Here is a 21,269-nt window from a genome sequence, read left to right as displayed (position 1 = left end):
CGCACGCGCTCGGCAGCCCAAAGCAGTGCGCGGCTCGGCCTGCATGGTTTGGCCTGCAGCACGGCTGCAGAGTCCCCGTGCTGAGCAGCATCTATCTTTAAGTAGCCCCGGTTAACACACTCACACACACAGGTCATATGCGTGCTACAATCAGCATGCTGATCAAAGCATTTAACTCTGACTGAACCTGGCTCGGTAGGAGAGATGTTTTAAACATAAATCCGTCTTCCCTAGAGAGGGGGGCAGGGTTTTGGGTGCAGGAAGATCTCCTTTTTTTATCTTTGTGTGCTTTGACCTTTATTACCCTCGCTTCTATTCTCTGCATTAAAAAAAAAAAACCATCATACCTTAAATTTTTAAATTTTTTTATGTTTTATTGAATCCAAATTCTTAAACAATTCCCAATAAGGCCATTGTCAGCATTTGTATGTGTTAATGTATAAAAAATAAATTAATAACATTACATTTGTTGGCGCATGTGCAACCCATTTCTGACCTTTCTTTGTTACCTGCACACCACAATGAATCTGATCACATGAGAGCGCATGGTTGACCTTTACGTACTTCCATCCATTCCCTGTGTTTAACCTGATCACATAGCTCACTGGCTCTCTTACACCGACAGGCCCCCCTGTAACACACCCAGGAAGACACACGTATAGTAACAGGTCTGTGACATATTAATGAGTTATCACAGCTGACAAGTATGTGAGGGTGGAAGACAGAGCAAAGAGGAAGAAGAGGAGCGAGGCAGGAAGTGCGACGGCGAGAGAGGGCGAGGCAACGCCGCCTCTTTAGAAAGGCAAATGCGCCCCACTCCCTATTGTCTCCCTGCTGACAGGCAGCCATGGGGGGGCCGAACGAGAGAGGGCTTCTGTCATGTCAGGGATTCACCAGTATCAGGGGAGGTGGGAGAAAAATAGAAATACAGAAGCAGAGGTTGAAAGGGTAGGTAACATCCAAAGCGAGGGAGAGTGTGTTTCCGTGCACATGGCTCTGACAGTAAGTGATTCAGAGAGGAACAGCGATGACAGTAATGACTGTTCTGACAAAAAATGAATGAATGCAAGACTATTATTATCTCCCTGCAGTTTCAATGTGCTCGTGCGTGCATGCATGTGTGTAACACACGTGTCTGTGTGACTGTGTCGCCCATACAGTATTCCAGGATGACCTCACTCAGACTCACTGTTGCACACGACTCCCCCGCCTCACTCTCTCCACAGTAAGCAAACCGCAAACATAGCTTGAATATGTATGAATGTGCAGATGTGTACGTATAAATAAGAGATGAAGTAAAACCGGAAACTAATAGCGGTGAGGAGTCAGACGGTGTGAGAGAAACAGAAAGCTGCCGAATACTTGTATCCCGAGAGAAGCCACTTATTGAGAGACAACCTGCGACTAACCTCTGCCGCATCAGTCGTTTGCTTTATGAAACACTCATTTTAATCATTAAAAAAAACATATATTCCACATCATTTAAACACTGCAGTTGTTAAAGAAAAATGTCGGGTAATAAACTGCATAAAATGTTACGATAGAGCATGTAAAAGTCGTGCTCACAACGTGCTCAAACAAACACATAAACACTCCACTCCCCAATGAGCTATTAAAGACCTTCCAGTGGTGAGTTAAAAATCAATAGAAAGCTTCTAACTTCTTTCTGGGTCACATTTAAACACCTCTTCTTGCTTTCTTTTGACAGTAATACTGTCTAAGCCTTCTTTATCCACACATATCTTGGGTTTTGTCCCCCTATGAATCCTTCACTGTGTCACTGCACGGTTGAATTTCCACTTGTCAGATCAAAATGCTGTACTCGGAAAAATCTCACAAAGTGAAATCCTAGCTGAAGTGTAGCAAATGTAAAGCAAGTTTAAGTATGTAAAGTAATGTATTATGTTTTTTTATTCTTTATTATCCTTTAAGTGTGTGATGTGGCACCGAGTTTGAGAAGCAAGTTACTACTTGATGTGAAATGACTGGAAAAAGACACATGACGTTAACCCGAGCACATATATATGATGCTCGAGCTCCTTTGTGTTGAGAATATATAAATAAGCGTGGTGTCATCCAGACCCAGTGGGCTTGGTTAGATCACCCTGCTGTCTGTCTCTTTCTACGATCTGTAATGTAAACTGGTGAATCATTGTGGGGTAATTAGTTTTCCCCGTGTTGTCTGAAGTCTCATCATTGAGAGAGCAGAGACAGGGGACTTAAGGGGAAGATGAGGAGGAGGAGGAGGAGGAGTTTGTGAGCCCCCTAGCGGAGGAGGAGGAGGAGTTTGTGAGCCCCCTAGCCACCTTCCTGGATGTGGATAATGAGGCATACACGGGACAGCAGGGTGACAGCAAGACGCGGAATCTCTCAAAGAGTGACAGGGACCTGTGTGAATGAATCACCGTTTCGAATATAGACGGGCTGATGCAGGTGGGGGAAAGATATGGGTGATTCTCGGCAAGTGACCGTCGAGGCCGGTGCTGATTAATTATTTGCCCTTAAAAGAAAGTGACAAGTCCGTTCGCAGCTCACAATCTTTAATGAGTTATTAAAGAGGCCCAGCTTGTTTGGAAAACTGTGAAAAACAAGCTTGCATGTGTGCAAAATTTCAAAATAGAAAATTATAGATTATCTGACTAGCCTCCATTTTAGTCTAGATGCCCTTTTCAGGAGATGAGTGGCCCGACATTACAAATGATACATGATAATGATAATGTATACCCTTAAGATGTCTGTCACCTCCAAAATTGTATCTTACACTAGAACAGAGGGCTAACATTGGCTTCATCGTGTTCTTATCATTTCACTTCCACATTTCATTTCACTTAACATCTGTGTATCTTTATAAAAACTCACATGTCCTTGTGTCTCTGTTCAGACCAGCCACAGTTAATGGGTTTCTTGCCCTACAACATGCCCCATATTGTAACATAAAGACTTTCTCAATGTCAGCTTGTCAGTGAACACTCTGAGGGCCTGACTCCGACTCCCAGGCACACACACAGGTCCCGCCACCACACGACACACACATATATACATAAGCCCCTTGCCCCTCGCTCTACTCCCTCGCTTTCAGCGGCCTCTGACATGCCTCTGTGACATCAGTCAGCCCCGTTGGCATGGTGACCGCCCCATCACCTAGTCAGGTCACCTTGGCTCACCCTTGCACCCTAGTGGGGGTGTTTTTTTGTGTGTGTGAGCGTGCATAGTTGGCACTTTTCCCACACTGCCTGGCACTGGTCCACTGCCCTCCCTCTGCTTGAGGGTCCGTCTGTCTTCTTCCCCGTTTAATCTATATTTCTCATTTTGTCTTTCAATCACGTCATATTCTAATGACTTTGTGAGTTAAAAATCCTAAACCGGATGGAGAATGCATACGTAAAATACAAAAAATATGTCAAAGTAGTCGAGTATGTGTGCGTTCTTTGCAAGTGCCGGGAGAATGCATTGTGCTTGCATGTTGAGTGCTTCTCAGTAAGGTTACATAACAATACAAAGGGCAGCCATCTGCCTCACCCTGGCCCTTGGGTTAGCTACGAGATCTAATCCATTACATTGTGTGTTTAAGTGCGTGCACGGGTGGTGTGCGCGTGTGTGGGTGTGCACACGTGTGTGTATGTCTAATCTGCCTGTGTTTTCATAGCACTCTGGTGGACAAGTTGGTAATCTCGCAGGCCTGGGCCAGAGTGAGATTTAATCCTTGCAGCGAGGCTCCATCTCTTTTTCTCTCACACGTTATTCATCCATCTACAGAGGATCCTTTACGTATCTTTCCTTTAACTTTTTCCCAGTGAAACATCTATAGCGGCATCTTCTTCTTATATTGCATTGACTCTGACGCCCATATAATGACAGACTGGCCTATCTTGTTCCTGCATCAGACTGCTTCTGCCTGGTGTTGCTATGGACTTAGACAATGCTGAAAAAATTGTGATATGAATGCCATCATCAATTCTGACGAGTGATTAATCCTTCAAGTCATACACCAAGATAAACAGTCAATTTATTGGTTCCAGCATCTCAAATGCGAGAATTTGCTTCTTCTCGCTGCTTTATATCACCGCAAATCACCACGCTTGGTTGTTTGTTTTGAGGATCGCGGGTGGTTGGCCTGAGAAGGCGAGCAATTTGAAAACAAAACACCTCGGGATAAAGGAAATCGTAGTTTTTCAGTTTTCTGACATTTTATGGCTCAAACAATCAATTTATTTCTTAACCGTGACGGCTACCAACAGATTAATTGTTAATCAATATTTGCATATTGAGAGTCTTTTTTTTTTTTTTTTTGCACTATGTGCACAATTCCCCGACTGGACTTTGGTGACAATATTTCTTTCAGTTAGAGGCAATGAAATGTGGCCTGGCGGATGAAAAAGTGGATGAAGTGTAGTGGATGAAAAAGCAAGGAGCAAGGGCCACATCTATCTATCTTTCTCTGTGTCTCAGTCTTGCCTTTTCTCCGTCTCCATCTCTCTGATCACAGCTATTGGGGAAATAACGAAGCCTGTAGCCATTATTGGAATGAAATGACAAAAGAGGGGGAAAAAAAAACAGCCAAGTGATCAAACAAGGGGCTATGAAAGTGCTACTACCAGTGCAGTCATCTTCCCATACAGATTTTCAGTACGTTAGTTACCATGGTAACCATATGTGACTATAAGGGTGTCCAGCAATGAATGAGGGCAACCAGGTAATGAAGAAAACAAGTGCAGTTCTGAGTGTGCACTCACACAAAAGCACATATACACAATATATAAATAAACGACACTCTCTCACCAACATGAGCTCGAGCAGAAAGCAACTCAAAAACAGTGTCTTCTTACACTTGAGTGTAGTGTGAATATATATTAATGTTCAAATGTGTGTCGGGAGTGTGTCTGCGTATGGGTGTACGGGTGGGTGGAGTTATTATAGGAGGGTGACTGAATACAAGCAGTGGGGGGTCTGAATTCAGCATCACTGTCTTGATTGGAAGCACTTGCTGTGAGATGCTGACATGCTGTCTGAACTCACCAGGTGTTCCGGCACATGCTCTGTGCTGGCATGTGCTTACTGCTGGGGATGTGTGTGTGTGTGTGACTATATTCAGCATCAGTAAAGTGGCTGAATAGTGACAAATAATTTCTTATTCACAAATGCTTATTGACTAACTCGTGAAACAAGATACAAGCAGACTTTGTACGTTATACTGATGGCAACCAGAGAGTATTTAACACACACACACATATACACACATACACAAGTTAATGGTGACATACGTGTGCATAGCCCGCCAACGCCATATGTGTGGGCAACGCATGTGTGACATTTCTGACAGGTAGGGAGGTTTGAGATGACAGCACTGGTGTGTACACAACAGATACACACCAACACACACATCACTCTGTGCCATCCGACCCATGCAAAAAGGCTCCGGGTCACTGATAAAAGCCTAATATTGTCTATGTGAAATAAAAGAAAGCAGTACAAAAGGCTTGGGAGTAGGCAGACAGCTGACATTTATGTTTATGGAGCGCACCACATGTGCAGTCCTTCCATTTTAAATCCTTTTTAAATCTCATTTAAATAGGATTTTAGAAGATAGCAATATTGATGAAGAGGATTAGGAGTCAAAAACAAGAGTAAATCTATGTTTTAACGGTGTGTGAAGTGCGGACTAGAGATTCAAAATCAAGAAAAGCCTATACCAATGTTACAAGAACAAAAATATTCAGAAACAAAGAGGGATTGGATGAGGGAACTGGGGGGGAGGATGGGGGTAAGGGGGGGATTCTCGTACTCCATTTCATTAACTTCACAGTGATAAGAGAAGATATAGGGGAGACCAAAGCTGGAGAGGTAGACATGTTCACCGATGATCCCATTAGGCTGAAAAAGGGTAATACAGGGAGATGGAGGTGGAGGGAAATGGCAGGGTGGCGTTGAACGCCACAGGGAAAATGGCGAGGTAGGCAGAGGACAGGAAGGAGGAATTGGAAAGGCAGACGAGGATGAAAATGAGGGAGGGGTGAGGGGAGCGAGGAAGAAGTTGATGGAAAAAAGCAAAGCGAGTGGAGCAGGAAAAAGCACCTTTGAAAATGGTTGATAAAATCCATTAAAAATACTTCAGCTCTTAGTTCAGCGGCACCGCTGTGGCGGACCGACGATATGGATTTAACGCATACAGTATATTGCTCCAAGCTTTGGGGGAACGTGGGAAAGCTTTATTAAAGCAAAGCTCCCGGTGATTTTAATATGATGGGGATCATTTGCAATGTTTGATTGGAAAACATGTGAGCAGTCAGGCATTTTTGAAGCTATTACATGTCCAAATAAAATAATCATAGGCTAATGTGGCTTGGCTTAATTAACTTATTTTGACTTAACTGGCTGAACGAATATAAATGCAGACCATTATTTGTGTTAATATAATTGGGCTAATCACTCATCCAAATGATTAATACTGAAAAAACTTTGGAAGTTAAATATTGCTTCTGTCAAGTGACGCCAATGCAAGCTTCTCCTTTGTTTTTACAGACAAGTACTGTGCCACTAGAGACGCAAAATGACTTGGCTGATATGTTATGAAAGAAATATATAAACGCAAAACAAGGCTGTTTTAGATTGTTGTGTGAACAGAGGCTTTATTGCATATTAAACCTGGCCTTAAAAGCTCTGCACAGCTAAATGAGGCCATTCGTCACTTAATACTTTTGCTCGTAACCACAAGTTTGACTGTTTGTATGACTAATTGTGCAAGTTTATAAAGAATAACCAATATCCTTAGAAAAGAACTAGTGGATTATACAATTTAACACTGAAAACTTGAACGCATACTCATTTATTTCTTTAAGACAGGAGCATGTGAAAGGGTTGGATGTGCAATTATGTGGAAAATCATATTCAATGCCCGAGAAATGGTAAATGGCCTTGTTTTTATACAGCGCTTTTCTGCCTATTTGTACTCAAAGTGCTTTACAGTCACTAGGAGCAACTGGGGATTCAGTGTCTTGCTCAAAGAGAGGTGGTTACTGGATGCAAACAGAGGGGTTCCACTGGTTCTACTCCGCAGTGCTGATGAGGAGAGCCTGATGAAGGTTAAGCCCCACCAACCCCTATCTTAATCACTGCCATTAGCTCCACAGGCACCACCACTCTGACCCCATCACCTGCAGCCCTTGGAAATTAATCACACTCATAAGCTATCACTGTTACACGCGTGGGCATATGCTCGCCCGCAGAGACGTGTGCATATTTATATGTGACGTACTCTACTAGCAAAACACATGGAACGGTTTGTGTTTTCCGCTCATCTGGGGGTGATTAAACATCATCGCACCTTAACCCTAGCCCGCTAAACCAAAGCGGTTTATCAAGTGAATAGTATGCCCCTAATTAACCCATATAAGAAGTATGCATGTAAATAATAATGTGTACATGAGGGGGGGAGCTCAAAGTGCTGTAAAGAAGCTGTGAGTTTACAACGAATAGCTTCTGGACACATACTGGTGGCCGGGAGACTGCATGCGCATAATGACGTCCAAGCAAATACAAATCCCCCTGTTCAAGAGATAAAATGGATTTAAGAACACATTCAAACAATAATAATAAAAACACAAGCTGCCTAGAAGCTGTTTTTGAAATGAGTACCATTCATTTGCTTTAGCCATTAACTGAGACAACCCCCCAAAGGGAGGACCAATAATAACTTTGTGCAGTGCTGCTTGTGTACGGCTAGATAGACAGAGAACCCTTCTCTCCCTCTCCACGAGACATCAGAGACCCCCCCCCCCCCCCCCCCCCGTGCGTGTGAGGCGCATGTAAAGGCAAGGGCCACATCAGGCAGAGAGGCTCCGTGTAAACCAGAACAGGCCTGATGCGAGTCCTGGGACTTGCTTAATGAGTTGCTCCGTAGTCTGGACACATATCCCCGGGCCCCAGGAGAGGGCCGTGGTGAGCTCTCTGCACTCATCTCTCACCCCCGTGCCCTCCTTGCATGGGACTTCTCATACGTGACACAGAAACTGCTACAGTGTAATTCACAGAGAACAAGAGCACTTCATTAAAGAGATCTTCAAACAGGACAAGGGCTACAGAGAGGTTCTTCTCCTAAAGTCAAACAAGACACAGGGGTTGTCGTGTGGGGTGGGGGGTATATTAACTACCTCTTCGGGGAAAGCAGGACAATTAAGTACAGCTAGTTTTCTCAAAGTTCAACATTGCATTGGTTTGATATACGCCCCTCAATCTACCGTATATGTGTTAGAGAGGGAGCAGCAGCGTTTGTGTACGTGTCCATGTGCTGCTCAGGCTGCTCACAGTGATTCTAAAGCAGAGAAAATGTGTCTTTTAATTAAAGGGTCTGGTTGATTTAGTGTTGTGCTCACAGAGAGACAGCCAGTGAAAGAAATAAGAAGAGAGGCGACCCCAAAAGAAGGCCAACACATACACCCAGCCAACAAGCACATCTCTCCCTGGTTTAATGAGCCTGATCTAGCCCGGACCCCTCTATCAGCTGGTACAATGAATTCTGGAATAACAAATCATTACACTGACTCAAATTATGTCTGTCTGCAGGTGTGTGTAAATGTGCTCTTGCGCCTGTCTGTCTGTTTCTTGTCTCGCTGTCAATGCTAAGAGAGCAATCAAAAAGTGCTGATACACTCTCAGGGATGTGCTCAGAAATACAGAGCAGGGCCTCAACACACAAAGGAAGACAAACACACACACACACACACACACATACACACACAGTGAGCTCCTCCAGGTAAAGGTTTGAATATTTCATAACGTCTCATTAAAGAGTGAATATAAGAGGTTGAAGTATAATGATACTGGCGAAGACGGAGTAATAAATTCAGGTCCCATGCAAGCCTAATCAGCCCCAGTCGTACAGACACAGTCACAGGCTTAAGGGCATCAGAAACACGAGTGTACGACACCAAATGCTCCCCATTTACAACCCAGAGGAGGAGACATCTGCTAAATCTGTCTAAACTTTTAAACAGGGTCTGAACTTTTCCTCATAAAATAACAAAACAAGCGTTGCGATGGAGGAACGGAGAAATGGCCTCAACTATTTTCAGTTTACAACATTTCGCAACCCACAGTAGGAAAAATTGTTATTTATTAATAATTTAGATGGTTTATCAAGCAAGAAATACCAAATATTTGTGAGGGGCTTATGAGGACTTGCCACTTTTCTCTGCATTATGAATGTAAACCAAGCAATGTTTGGTAAGGCACAGCAAAATATCCTTTTCGTCTTATGATACACCATTTCCACAGGGTTTACTTAACAGGCATCAATAGGGAGCGGCACATTCTGTGTACTATCGGTAGCATTCAGCATTGCATCTACTAGTTATTCTCTAGTTTGTCCAATGTGCACTTTCTTACAATTTAATTCCTCATTACTATTTTATGGTGACAAACATACTGTGCGCCAAATAAAATACAAAAACTTGCAAAAAAAAAACGTGTTTGCCTTATATCACTGTCCAATTACTATTGCCATCTTCTCTTGTGGTTTGCGTCGTGAAGAATGATGATGATACTTTCTGCTCAAATCAGTCTTTACAAGCAATTACCAGCCCTGGCCTATAAAACCAACACATTACATTAAAACCGACACATTGTCGTAGACGTACAATGATAGTTCCCATTTAAATAGAAACGAGCGAATGGTTATGTGTTTTGTTAAGTTTAATGTTACAAATCTTTACATTATAGGAAGAAAGAAATGACACGTGAGATAGGAGGAAGGAAAGAGGATGGAGAAATCTCATAACAGTGCATGCACTATGCTTTATCGTATTAAAAAAAATAAAATCATTGCAGATTAAGCTACAGCCACTATAGTATACGTAAATGAACGTCTACAATATTGTATTTGTATTGTATTGTATCAGCGTAAGCGTGTTAAAGTGCACATGCGTACACCGTGTGTCTGCAGACTGACAGGTATATACTGCAAGGGGAGTATATGTAAAGATTTAATTGAATTCCTCCTGCTACTATGCAGGCCCACAGCACTGTGGCTTATCCAGCCCTGAATTGCTGCCAGTGAGATCTAATCATGCTGCATGAAATGAGCCCTACCTGAGCAGAATGGCAGCACGAGGTCTGGAGGCTGCAGGGGAATACCTCCATTAGGCGCAAAGCAAGGAAGGGTCAAAAAGAAAAGGTGGCGGCAAGACATGTAGGAGTGTAAGAGTGTAATTGATACAGAAATAGAAAAGCAGAAAAAATAATATATATATATTAAAAATATATATATATGCTGCACAGTCATTTTATTTGGAAACATACAACGGTCTAGTTATCCAGCCACTATAAAACGTCATTGTGCAATTTCTCAACAAAAAGCTTCAATAACAATTTTATATAATTTAGAGGAAACGGTGTCATTGTTGTTTGCTTGAGTGGTGGAGCATAAGTGCACTGATTGAAATGCTTCCTAGAGGAGCAAGAAAATACATATATTTTAAGAAGAAGTAGTAAGCAGATGTTGCACGAAAAGGTTTGAGCACTATTTTCAACATGTACCGTCTAACGCAGACAGGTGGGCCGTAATGATTATAATAATACACTCGTATGAGTCATGTGGTGCCACACGCGGCGCTCGTATGCACTGTAAAATGGACATCGCCACTGTTGGCTCACATTCATGCTCTCATTATAGAAGCCACAATACATTAAAACAGCCCTGAGAAAAGGCAGCTGACCGACTGAAATAACAACTTACATGGGCATGGCCACAATCATGCCCTGAGTATGTGAAATAGCACATGAAACTGCGTGTCTGTGTTGCTATGGCTACTGACTCTTCACATCAAAGCACCACGGAGGCCAGGCTTACATGTATATGTGCAACTTAAGGTATCTGCTGTATCAATAACTATACTGACAGTTTGAAACACTTTGCAAAGTGCCAGCACTGACAGGTGAACTCTAGTGAGGTTAAATGGAGGACAAGATTGAAGAGCTGAGGTCCAAGCCTCCTAAATGTCCTACAGGCATGGGGAAGTGTGGGTGTTTGTGTGTCCTGAGGCTTCGTACAGGCAGCAGTCCTTCCTGCTGGGGCTGCATTTCCACCAACGTTCCTGTAGAGACTAAAAATCCTCCACGGCACTGCTGCACAGCACATTCCTGCCTCTGTGTGAGTGCATGCTCGAGTTTGTGCATCATGTGCAACTGTGCATCAATGCGGTTGTGCATGCTGGATTTGAATGATAATAGAGGCACTGACCCTGAGAGATGCTTTACTGCTGTGACTCTTTTTCTCACACAGAAACTCTCTCCTTTGGTGAGGCTGCCCCCCGCCCCTCGCCTCCTTTCAGTCTCTCTCATGTTCACCCGTGTCCCCCGAGTTACAGCTCTCAGATGCTGTTATGTATCGGAGAGCCTGTGAAACTGGAACACGCGCTGCACACTAAAACACCAGACAAGTAAACACACATTTTAGTCCAATACACAGCAGCAGCCACCTCAGAGATGAGCAGCACTTAGTGATGAATAAAAAAATAAATAAAAAAAGAAGAGTCAACCATCTGGGATGAAGAAATGAAACCTTTCCGTGCTCTGTCCCTTTTTCCTTTAATCACTCCATCAACTGTTCCATTAGTCAGGAAAGTGCACGAAAAAGGAAAGACATAGCAAAAAAAAAAAAGAAAAAAGCAAGTAAGAAAGCAAAGAAAGGTGAAGAAGGGAAAAGATCAAACTGACACCTGACAACAACATAAATCTATGCAGCAACAGAGAGCTCTCACTGGGTCGTAAAAGGCCAAAAGGTCATTTTGACTGATGAATTATTCCCTTTGTAGAAAAGCATTCATTACTGCTTCTGACCTCATCGCACTATGAAATTGGATTTACTGGTCCAGATTTTAAGGCCTAATGAAAAGAGGTTTTATAAACCTCTTAATGGCATTAGAATTTATTTAAGATTTTTGGTCAGGTCACACGAGAACATACAAAATTAAATAGGACTATCACGGAGACACTTCATATGAAACATTGTGGATATAAAGGCACTCTTTCCTCTATTGCTGCCCCCATTATTAGACATAACATCACAATACAGAGAGCAAGCTAAATTCTGGTTGATGGACTGATCAGTCCAGTGAAATGTAGGGCAAAATCCCCCCCAAAAAAATAGAGCGTGCTGGTCGTATTAAAACATTTATGCAGAAATACTGTACTTCCATAAACCAGCGCAGCAGCACGAGGCCAGGGACAGTTTTAAAGGAAAGTAGCACAAGATGAAACATACAATTCAAACCAAATGAGGGGAAAAACACAAAGAACCAAACTGCCACAGCCCTGAGCCCATTCTTCCTGCTAATGCATAGTCATGACAGAAGATTTGACCTGGCAGCACGCTCAAACCGCTGACCTATTCTCTGACGGAGCGGCAGCACAGAAGATAAATTTTGTTTTGGCTGGTCCACTGTAGCAACACCTGCGACCAAGATGGTTTTTCCGTAAACCGGGAATCATATTCAACATCATCATCAGAAAAGCAAACCAAACCTGCTTTTCTCTAACAGACTTCTGTTGTGTTCGGATGTTCCAAGCCGGGATGAAATGACTTCAGCAAACACAGAAATAATTCTCTTATGTCTGGCCAAGTGTTAGAAGTCGGTGTCACAGACACAAGCAGCCAGCGCAGGTTGCTGGTTTGTGACCAGTCATGCTCATCTAACCTAATCTCATCGTGGCCCGTCAGCTTCACTTCACACGCCAAGCCACATCTCAGGTGTTTCAGGCATGGGCGACATTGTGCTTCACGGCTTAAAGAGCTGACGACGCATCGCATCTCATCGCAGTGAAAGCTCTGAATGCATCACAATTACCCTGCCCCTGCTATCTGGGATGTGCTGCACTCAGTAAATAATTGCACACCTTGACTCATGTACATATCCGTGAACAACAGGCCAAAGGGAGTTGCAAGTTGGTCTGCCACATCAAAGACACCGGTTCATGTAATTTAAAAGCCATCCAGTAAGTATATCCTTACTGGAATTGCAACAATACTTACCAAAGCAAAACTTTCCAAAGCCCTTTGCTGACATGCACTGTAACCCTGACATTTTCTGGACATCTCCTGGAGCCGCTGTATGTGTCGAAGCAAATGTCTGAATAGGTCAGACCGGACGTTAAACACACTTTATCTCGCTGGTCCAAAGTCCATTTGAGCCCGTATGTGAACGGAGCAGGTGATGGTTTAGAGGATTCCCAGCAAGCAAGCGGCCGTGTTGATGATGTTATTTACCATCTTTTCTGCCGGCCTGTGTTTTGCTCTCCACTCTCCGAGTTGCAGATCTGACACCTACCCCTGCACACTGTACACACATGTTGCTCCTTGCCCAAGACAAAGAAGCACCTCCAGTGGGTGAGAATACATCTGACACAATCTGGACCACCTCCTGTTGTCTGCTAAATATGTGAAAGTCCATCTGTGAAAATGCTCCAGGGAAACTATTTGACTTTGGTTAAATGTGTAAATTTAAGTGAGACACACTTTGAGTCTTAAGCCCAAACTTTCACTACTTATTTAAAGCCTATTTATATTTAAACTTGACCCACTTTGTATTTATAAAAGCATTTTTTTTTTAATGTAGATGAATATTCTTATTTTAATTTTTTATGAGGGAACAAGCAACAGGATCCTTCACCAAATGATATCTGTTCCCACAAGTGTTTGACTTAACAACTCACTATTTCTGTTAGAATCACAAAAAAATGGTGTAATGGCACAATAAAAAAGTAGTTTCTATTCACGATACTCTAAACATTGTTGTCAGAAACACAAATTCTTATCTTATAAAGCAGTGTTGTGACAAATATTGCCATGCGAATTGTATAAAAGCGATGTAGCAGTTAGAAAACTGTACGAAAGTCAAGGTCACTGGCCCACTCATCTATTTATTAATGGATAAGGTACAGCAGGACAGGCAGCATTGAGGGGGATGAGCACAGAGCTTCCCCCCTGATCTGAGGACAGCCTGCCAAGGCTAGCTGAGCTGACAGCAGCTAAAGCCGAGGCTCCCCACATGTGCTAATCTCCCAGATTTAAATGGGAACACAGCACACAGCACAGAGCACAGAGCAGGGCAAGCTGGTCTGATCCATGACCGTATGTCTGAGCGTACGAGCATGCGCACACCCACACGTGAAAAAACGCACACAGTCATGCATTCATTCACAGGCTCATTTTCCACAGATACGCAGACGCAAGGCGGAAAAACAGAAATTAGCCAGACAAAGACAAGGGTTTTGCAGTTATGTTGTTATGATGCTAACTTCAACCTGCAGCCACTATAAGAAGCACTGAGGAAGACAAATGACAGCAATAGATACGGAGAGAGCGAGAGAGACAGCGAGTATGAGCTCTGAGTGAAAGGGAGAGAGTATTCCCTTTATTTCTTTGCGAGGGAAGACTGGGAACCAGCAAGAAGCTAGGAAACCATGACAACCAGACAACCAACCTTGGCAACCAACCCAGCATTCTCACAGTCAGACACAGACAGGCGGCTCAGCAAGGGTTAATCTGAACTGGGTGAGAGAGGAGACGGAGAGAGGCTGATTAAGCCTACTGCTGTGAACCCAGACGTTTAATACAGTATACGGTATGTCTTAAACGCCCCAAGTTGACAAAAAAAACAAAAAAGAAAAAGACATGGCAGCTGACTTAACAGATGACTGGCAGACACAGTAGACTGAGGGTGGCAAAGAGACGTCTAGAGGCGGCAACACCACGCAGATTTCAGTGAAGCAACAGTGCAAAGTCATATAGAAATGAAACAATTTGGAGCAAAGTGAAAACAAGGAATTGTGCGGTTTTCGCCTGCTTTCTCTCTGCTGCGCTGGAAAACCAGCAGCGTGAAATCCTAAATGGCATGAGACGATAACAGATTAGGAGAAACACAGAAGCTGAGCAGAAGTGGGGACCTCAGAGATGGACAGGGTGAAGGAAAGAGACTGTGTGTGTTTGTCTGTGTGTAGTTTGTCTCCAGATAAACTGAGGGGAAAATGGACCGTAACACCATGTCATCCCAACCTGATTCTCCACGCCGTATATAACATGGCAGAGAAATAGTGACAGTAGATGCGCCGGGTTAGGATGAGCGCTAAATAGGATGCTATGGAGCCTGTCCAAAAAATATATATATATATAAATAAATAAACACTCATTTAGAAGAGACTATTCAAGCAGTCCTACACTTATTCACTGACCTCCCATCTAAAGATCGAGCCCCCTTTCTCCTCTGGAGGACGGCAATAGAGAGATGAAAATCAGGGAGGAGGGGAGAATAATGAAGAGAATGATCAATACTTTGCCTTAATTAATAACCTCCACCGCAGTCAGAACATTCAAGACCGCTTCATACGCTCTCAGTTCAAGGTTTTTTTTTTTCCTTTTCTATTTTTCCTCCTCCTCCTCCTCCTCCATGCCTTCATTGCTCTTGCTCCTCCCCCCAGTTCTCCGCCTCTTTCCTCATCATTAATCTCTGAAAATCGTTGGCTACATACATTCCTCCCAATCGATGCAATTCCACTGAGGTCTTGTCTGATTTACCACATGGCTGAATCCCTGTATGAATCTTGACTGGCCATGGGAAGAGGGACAGGGGGGAAGAGGGAGAGATGGAGCGGGGCGGATGAGAAGAGAGGCACATCAAATGACAGGGACCATCATCGTTATATAACCGCAGCCAAAGTCCCAGACACTAAAGGGGCTACAGGCTAAGGGATGGTTTGGTTTACTCAGGGCATAGTTTGCGTGTGCCATGCCTAGAAAAGACCATAAAATTGATGTGACAGAGCCTATGCACGCAGGAGTAGACTGCATATACTCATTCGAGCTCACAAATAGACAACATATGTATCCGCAGAGGCACTGACACACTCGCACACCAGCCTCCCACCATTTAGGATACATTTCAGGGCTGAGGGAGCAGGGCTTTGGCTTTAGCCAGACAGTCAAACAGCTGAGGCCATGCAGGCTTGGCTTCAAGCTCCACAGCTCTGCTCCAGCCGGCTAACACGGGGGGGGGGAACCCAGCTGTGGGCAACACAGTGCAACCATTAGGTCATGGCTTCTCTTACCTGAATAGCTGGACAGACCCACTGAGACCCGGGCCTATCGTCGCAGCCTTTCATTTATTTCCCTTGCTCGCCAATTTTAGGTCAAAGCTGGCAACTTTTTCTGGGTAATCTCGTGGACGCAGGGGAGATACACACCTGTGTTTGAGCTCAGCATAAGACTCCAGATTATTTTAATGGCAAGAGAGGCTACAGGTCACTCAGAGCTTCACCACCTGCTGCACACACACACGCGTATATATGCTCGCAGATGGATTTAGTTTCTTTGGATTTTCCGAGTGGCTTTTCATTGACAGCATTGACTGGACGTGCCCTCCTCACTTGTCATCATCAGGAAAAGCATGTGCTGTGAAACAGTATGGATCTCTTCCACCTGACAGAAAATCTTTGGGAGGGGCCATTGATCCGAATCAACCGTACCCAACTTGCCAGCTATCAGTCAAAGTCGAATTAATGGTTTTACATTACTATGTAAAGTACCAGGCTCCCAAAAAGATCAAGTTAATGTTATGCACGTGTGCGAAAAACCATGACAAATGGGGGCTTTCCTTTCACTTTCTCATACAAACTCAATTCAATACTGCAACGGTGAAATCCACAGTAAGAGTTACAAACTGTTCTGCCTTTTGTTGACATGGAGACAGCAAAAACAGCTGGATGTTAGCTTAAATGCCTTATAAGTCCAGTGAACCCAGAAGAAAAACTCTCCAAATGATAGACAAAAACAGAGCGAGCTTGAGGGAGAAAGTGAGAGCAAGACACAACATCACAGCCAGCTTTTTGTCAGATGAACAGTCAATATGAAAGTCCCTGAAGCACAAATGATTTCACTCTCTAAACGTCAACCAAAGAATCAAGCAGTCTACACATCAGGCTCCTGACTCTCAGCCTGTCAATATCGAAGTCTAGCAAAAAACAGGGACTTTAGCTGGATTAACATGCAGTGTTTACCAGACAACAGGCCTCTGTTCCACTAATCAACAGCCTCCAGGAACAAAGTAACGGCAAAGCGCGTTTTCCGAGGCATTAGGGAACAGAGCGGTGATTCAGCGGAAGTTGGTGCACTGGCAAAAACACAAATCTACCATGTTTAGCTTTGTCAAACAAAGCTTCAAGATTCTGTAATGCAAGAAGGTTGTTCCTGACAGAGACAAGTTCAGTTTCAGTAAATGTTACCTCAGTTTCTGTAACATAATGACAGTAGAGTCTCATGGGGCAAATACAGAACATTATACAGCCTAACATGGAGCCTGTTCAGTGTTTGATACGAAAATTGGCAATTTGGGGTAGAATACACACCGAGACATATATCATATACAGTGCAAGACGTACACAGAACCATCTAGTAGACACAATACCCTGGCCAAGTTCCACCCCTCAAGCACTGTCTTCTACTTGGAAATTGACTCCATACTCCTGTTGCTTCACTCCCAATCAGTAGTCAGCCATGCAGACACTCCATATCTATGGGCCCTTTCAGGCCCCGATGCACACCTGACAAAGGGGTCGTGCACACGGTCTACAAGAGAAATATATAAAATTGAAGGGAAACAGTGGTGTGCGCAGTGCAAATACTTTTCTATCAATCTTTGCAGGAATCTGTTTTGACACCAAAGAAATACGGCAAAGGGATAAATCCTACTGTTTACGAGTGTCATCGTTGAAGTGAAACAGCACTGTAGCCTGTCGTATGCAAATAAAGTTTTGCAGTGACCTAGAGGTGCCAAGCCGCAAAGCCAGAGTGCCACAGTCAGTGCAACCTTTGGGCCACGTGAGTGTGTGAGTGAGGGCCGTGGGGACTTTGGCTGTGTAGGGGATTAGATCAGGAGCCAAACCAGAACCACTGTCGTGGCCATGTGTGTTTGTGACAGGACAGGGCCTAATCACTTAATGAACGCGGAGCAGCGCAACTCTTCTGAGCAGGGCAGGCCAGATCAACCAGAGGCCTTCCGCTTTCCCCCCTCTAATAATACCAGCCAACCGCAGCCTGGGAAACCACATAAAGGGTTTAACTCATTGGACAATCCTAGCTGCCAGTCACGATCGAGCCTGTCCCATCACAGTTGCCAGGCCAACCCTTTCCGTGGGAGGCGGGGGTCTGGGAAAAAGATCTAACAGATTAACGAATGGTTAATGGACGAATGGGATATTATGCACCGTCATTAATCTGAATGGGTTTGGCATTGGACTAGCTGCACGGGCGCCAGTAACCAAATGATTTTTGCAACACAGAAGACACACATAAAGCTGGGCCTGGTTATGTCAGGGCATTTGAAACACAACAATGTAATTGAAAAGTCATGCCAAAAGCACCCAGAATTAACTCTTACTGAATCAGAACTGTGGGTCCACCTGAAAAATATACTCCAAATTCTTTTGCGTTAGTTTAATAAGTGAGTTCCAACGAAGTTTAGAAGTTACATTTCATCCTGACCTGAAGCTAATATACCACAGAAATACTTCTAACCACCTGAAATTGGTAGCAAGCAAGAAAAATGCCTCCAAATCTGGTCCAACACTCACGTAAATGTGAGCTCAGCCATAGATGATCTCAGCGGCACCGTATCATTAAGCGTCTGTACCACGCAGACCAGCTCTATACCACTATAAACACCCATTAGAGACTCCCGAGAGCAGTCTGAAAGAATGCTGAGTCCGGCTCTGAGTGAGAGATCCTCCTGTAAACACAAATGATTTAATGTGAGCAGCAGGAGAAAGCGAGACGAGCCAAGGTGGTTTTAACGCCGCATTTGTTATTAAATTGTTTTGAAAACCAAATGGAATACATCCTGCAGTATTAATTCCCATTGTTAGATGATACTACCCATTACACAGCACTACGCTAGCCAGCGGAGACGGAGGCAAAATGTTTTGGAATTTTATAGTGGAGAAGAATACACTGTCAAAATGCCTTCTACGGTGAACAAGAGGAACAACGAATGCACACAGACACCCAGGAGGGAGACCCAGACAACCCCCGTTTATGAACAGCGAGCGCTGGCCAGGTGAATGAAGTGACCAGGAGAATATTTCAAGAAAGCATACTGCCTGAGAGCGCACACAAACACAAACACACACACACACACGGCTTCCCAGCATGACCAGCTGGACCGGGTGGGTGAAGTAACGCCAATTGTGGCCGTTTTAGACAACAGATGGGAGGAAAATCTATCGCCACATAGGAGAGGAAAAGTCTCTGACTCTCTCTCTTTAAGGCTTGGTGAGCTTACACAGCATCCTGCATCACTCCTGCTATTTCTGCCTACAGTGGGCTGTGCCTCCCTCTCCTTTCACATGGACCCATGACCACAGAGGGCTCTCGCTGTCCAGCCACAAATACTGCCGGCAGCAAGACTAAGACGCTGTTCTGCGTTCATGCATATGCAAGGGGCGTGAAACGATATTAAATTAAGCCCACTTTTACAGTAATTGCCCAGCACATGTGTTGCAACTTTAGAAACTGCAAAGTCACTGCTGTCTGGGCTGAGCTAAAGCATGTGCTCCTTATTCAGAAAGTCCTTGTGCAGTTGCGGGGTTTACGCATATAGATGAGTGCAGCTCCGTGAGCAGATCATCTGTCAAGGTGGGACCCTCTACTCCGTGTCTGAGGAAACCCACGTATTGCAGTCGGAGCCTATGAGAGAAACGCCTGCCTCCCTCCTTGCGTGCATGCGGACTAAGAATAGATCAATGTATCAGGCAAATCGGGATTAACGGCGTTGTGCTCCAATCACTGGACGCACACACACAAGCAAGCAAAGGGAGCCGGAACACACGCACACACGCGCGCACACAAACGAAAAAAAGTTCATTTTCATTGCCCTGTCATCATTTGGGGTGTTGGACGGTTTCCACGCTGCTCTGCTCCTCCATGCACACAAACACACACACACACAGTTCAACGCCAACGCACAGCCAACAAACCAATGTAAAGCAACATCACCTAAATCCCTACTCGTCCCCACTGAGTGAGCAACGATTATATCAGATCACCGGCGAAATAGCAACACCCCGAACGCCCCACCGGGCTGCGCAGGTGTTTGTAACTAAGCGGTTAGTTATGTGTCACCTGCAGACACCCAGCCGGCCACATTTCAACTCGCCGCGGAGCGCTCCGGGAAGAAAAAAAAAAAACAAATAGTGCAATTAAAAGCAAGCTGTCCCAACTAACCTGTCTGTCCTTTCCCGAGCGTCTTCTCCAAACGGTAAGGTCCCACGTAATTGGCGTGTTGGGCACCGCTGTTGTCTTTACCGGACGATGACATGTCGAAATCTGCGTGAAAATTAGACACTTTGTGATAAAGCGCAGACAATTAAACACTCCTAGCTGGAGGTCCAAGCCGCCGCAGTCTTTCTTTAAACTCCACAGCTTCCTCTCTTCCTCTCGCTCTCTGTCTCTCTCCTTTTTTTTCTTCTCTCCCTACCTCACTCGCTGTTTGAGGAGGTGAGGCTCGCTCTTTTTCTCTCCTCTTTTCTCCTATTGCTGCAGACGAGCCGCAAGTGCCTTGAATATCATCGTCGGCGAAAGCTGCGCTGCCGCTGTGCGTCTGTGGGAGGTGCTGCCGAGCCGTCGGCGGTGATTGACAGCCGAGCCGGCCAACCACGGAGCCGGACGCGTTTTCTGCTGCCGCCCCGTTTCTTGTTGCTGGAGCAATTTCGCTTCTTCTTCTGTTTTATTTTTTTCTCCCCCCCAGAAGAGTTTTCAGTTTGTGACCATGAGAGTTTGAAAAGAGCACATAACCAGTACATGTTATGAATTGAAAGCGAAGCTGAGTGACATATTCAAAAGCCAAAGATATATAATTGAATAAAGCCGTAAATTACTACTTTTGTGAAAATGAAATGAACCAAATTAAACTCACCAGCTTCATTTTGCGTGTGTTAAGATGAAGATATATTCCTCAGACAAATTCCGACTCATATATAAATCCCTTGCTTTGAAACATAGTTTGTGGCAAATGGTTAAATAATCTAATTTTAAAATTATACACACTCTTTCTTCTTCATTAAAAAGAAAAAAAACACAATGTCTCCTACACTTCACTGTCCACTCTCAGTATATTTTTGCTTCAGAGTGGACACACACCACCTTGTGTACACATGTCTAATTTGCATATCACATACAATCACTATCATTTTCCAAACGAGCCCAGCCAGCTCGGCGACATTCGGTGCCG

General features: G+C 44.2%; 1 protein-coding gene across 1 annotated transcript in view; it reads right to left on the bottom strand.

The window, feature by feature from the left end:
- Window positions 1-20,577, bottom strand: part of brsk2a (BR serine/threonine kinase 2a) — a 157,630-nt gene extending 137,053 nt beyond the window's left edge. Inside the window, exon 1 of the mRNA XM_084554413.1 lies at window positions 20,264-20,577. Coding sequence (XP_084410539.1) covers window positions 20,264-20,357 — 94 coding nt within the window. The 5' untranslated portion in view covers window positions 20,358-20,577. The remainder of the gene's footprint in view (window positions 1-20,263) is intronic.
- Between the last annotated feature and the right edge of the window lie 692 nt (window positions 20,578-21,269).

This window comes from Chelon labrosus, assembly GCF_963514085.1.
Source record: "Chelon labrosus genome assembly, chromosome: 11".
NCBI lineage: Eukaryota > Metazoa > Chordata > Actinopteri > Mugiliformes > Mugilidae > Chelon > Chelon labrosus.
Note: the sequence above shows the minus strand (reverse complement) of the source record. Positions and strands in the feature narration are given on the sequence as shown.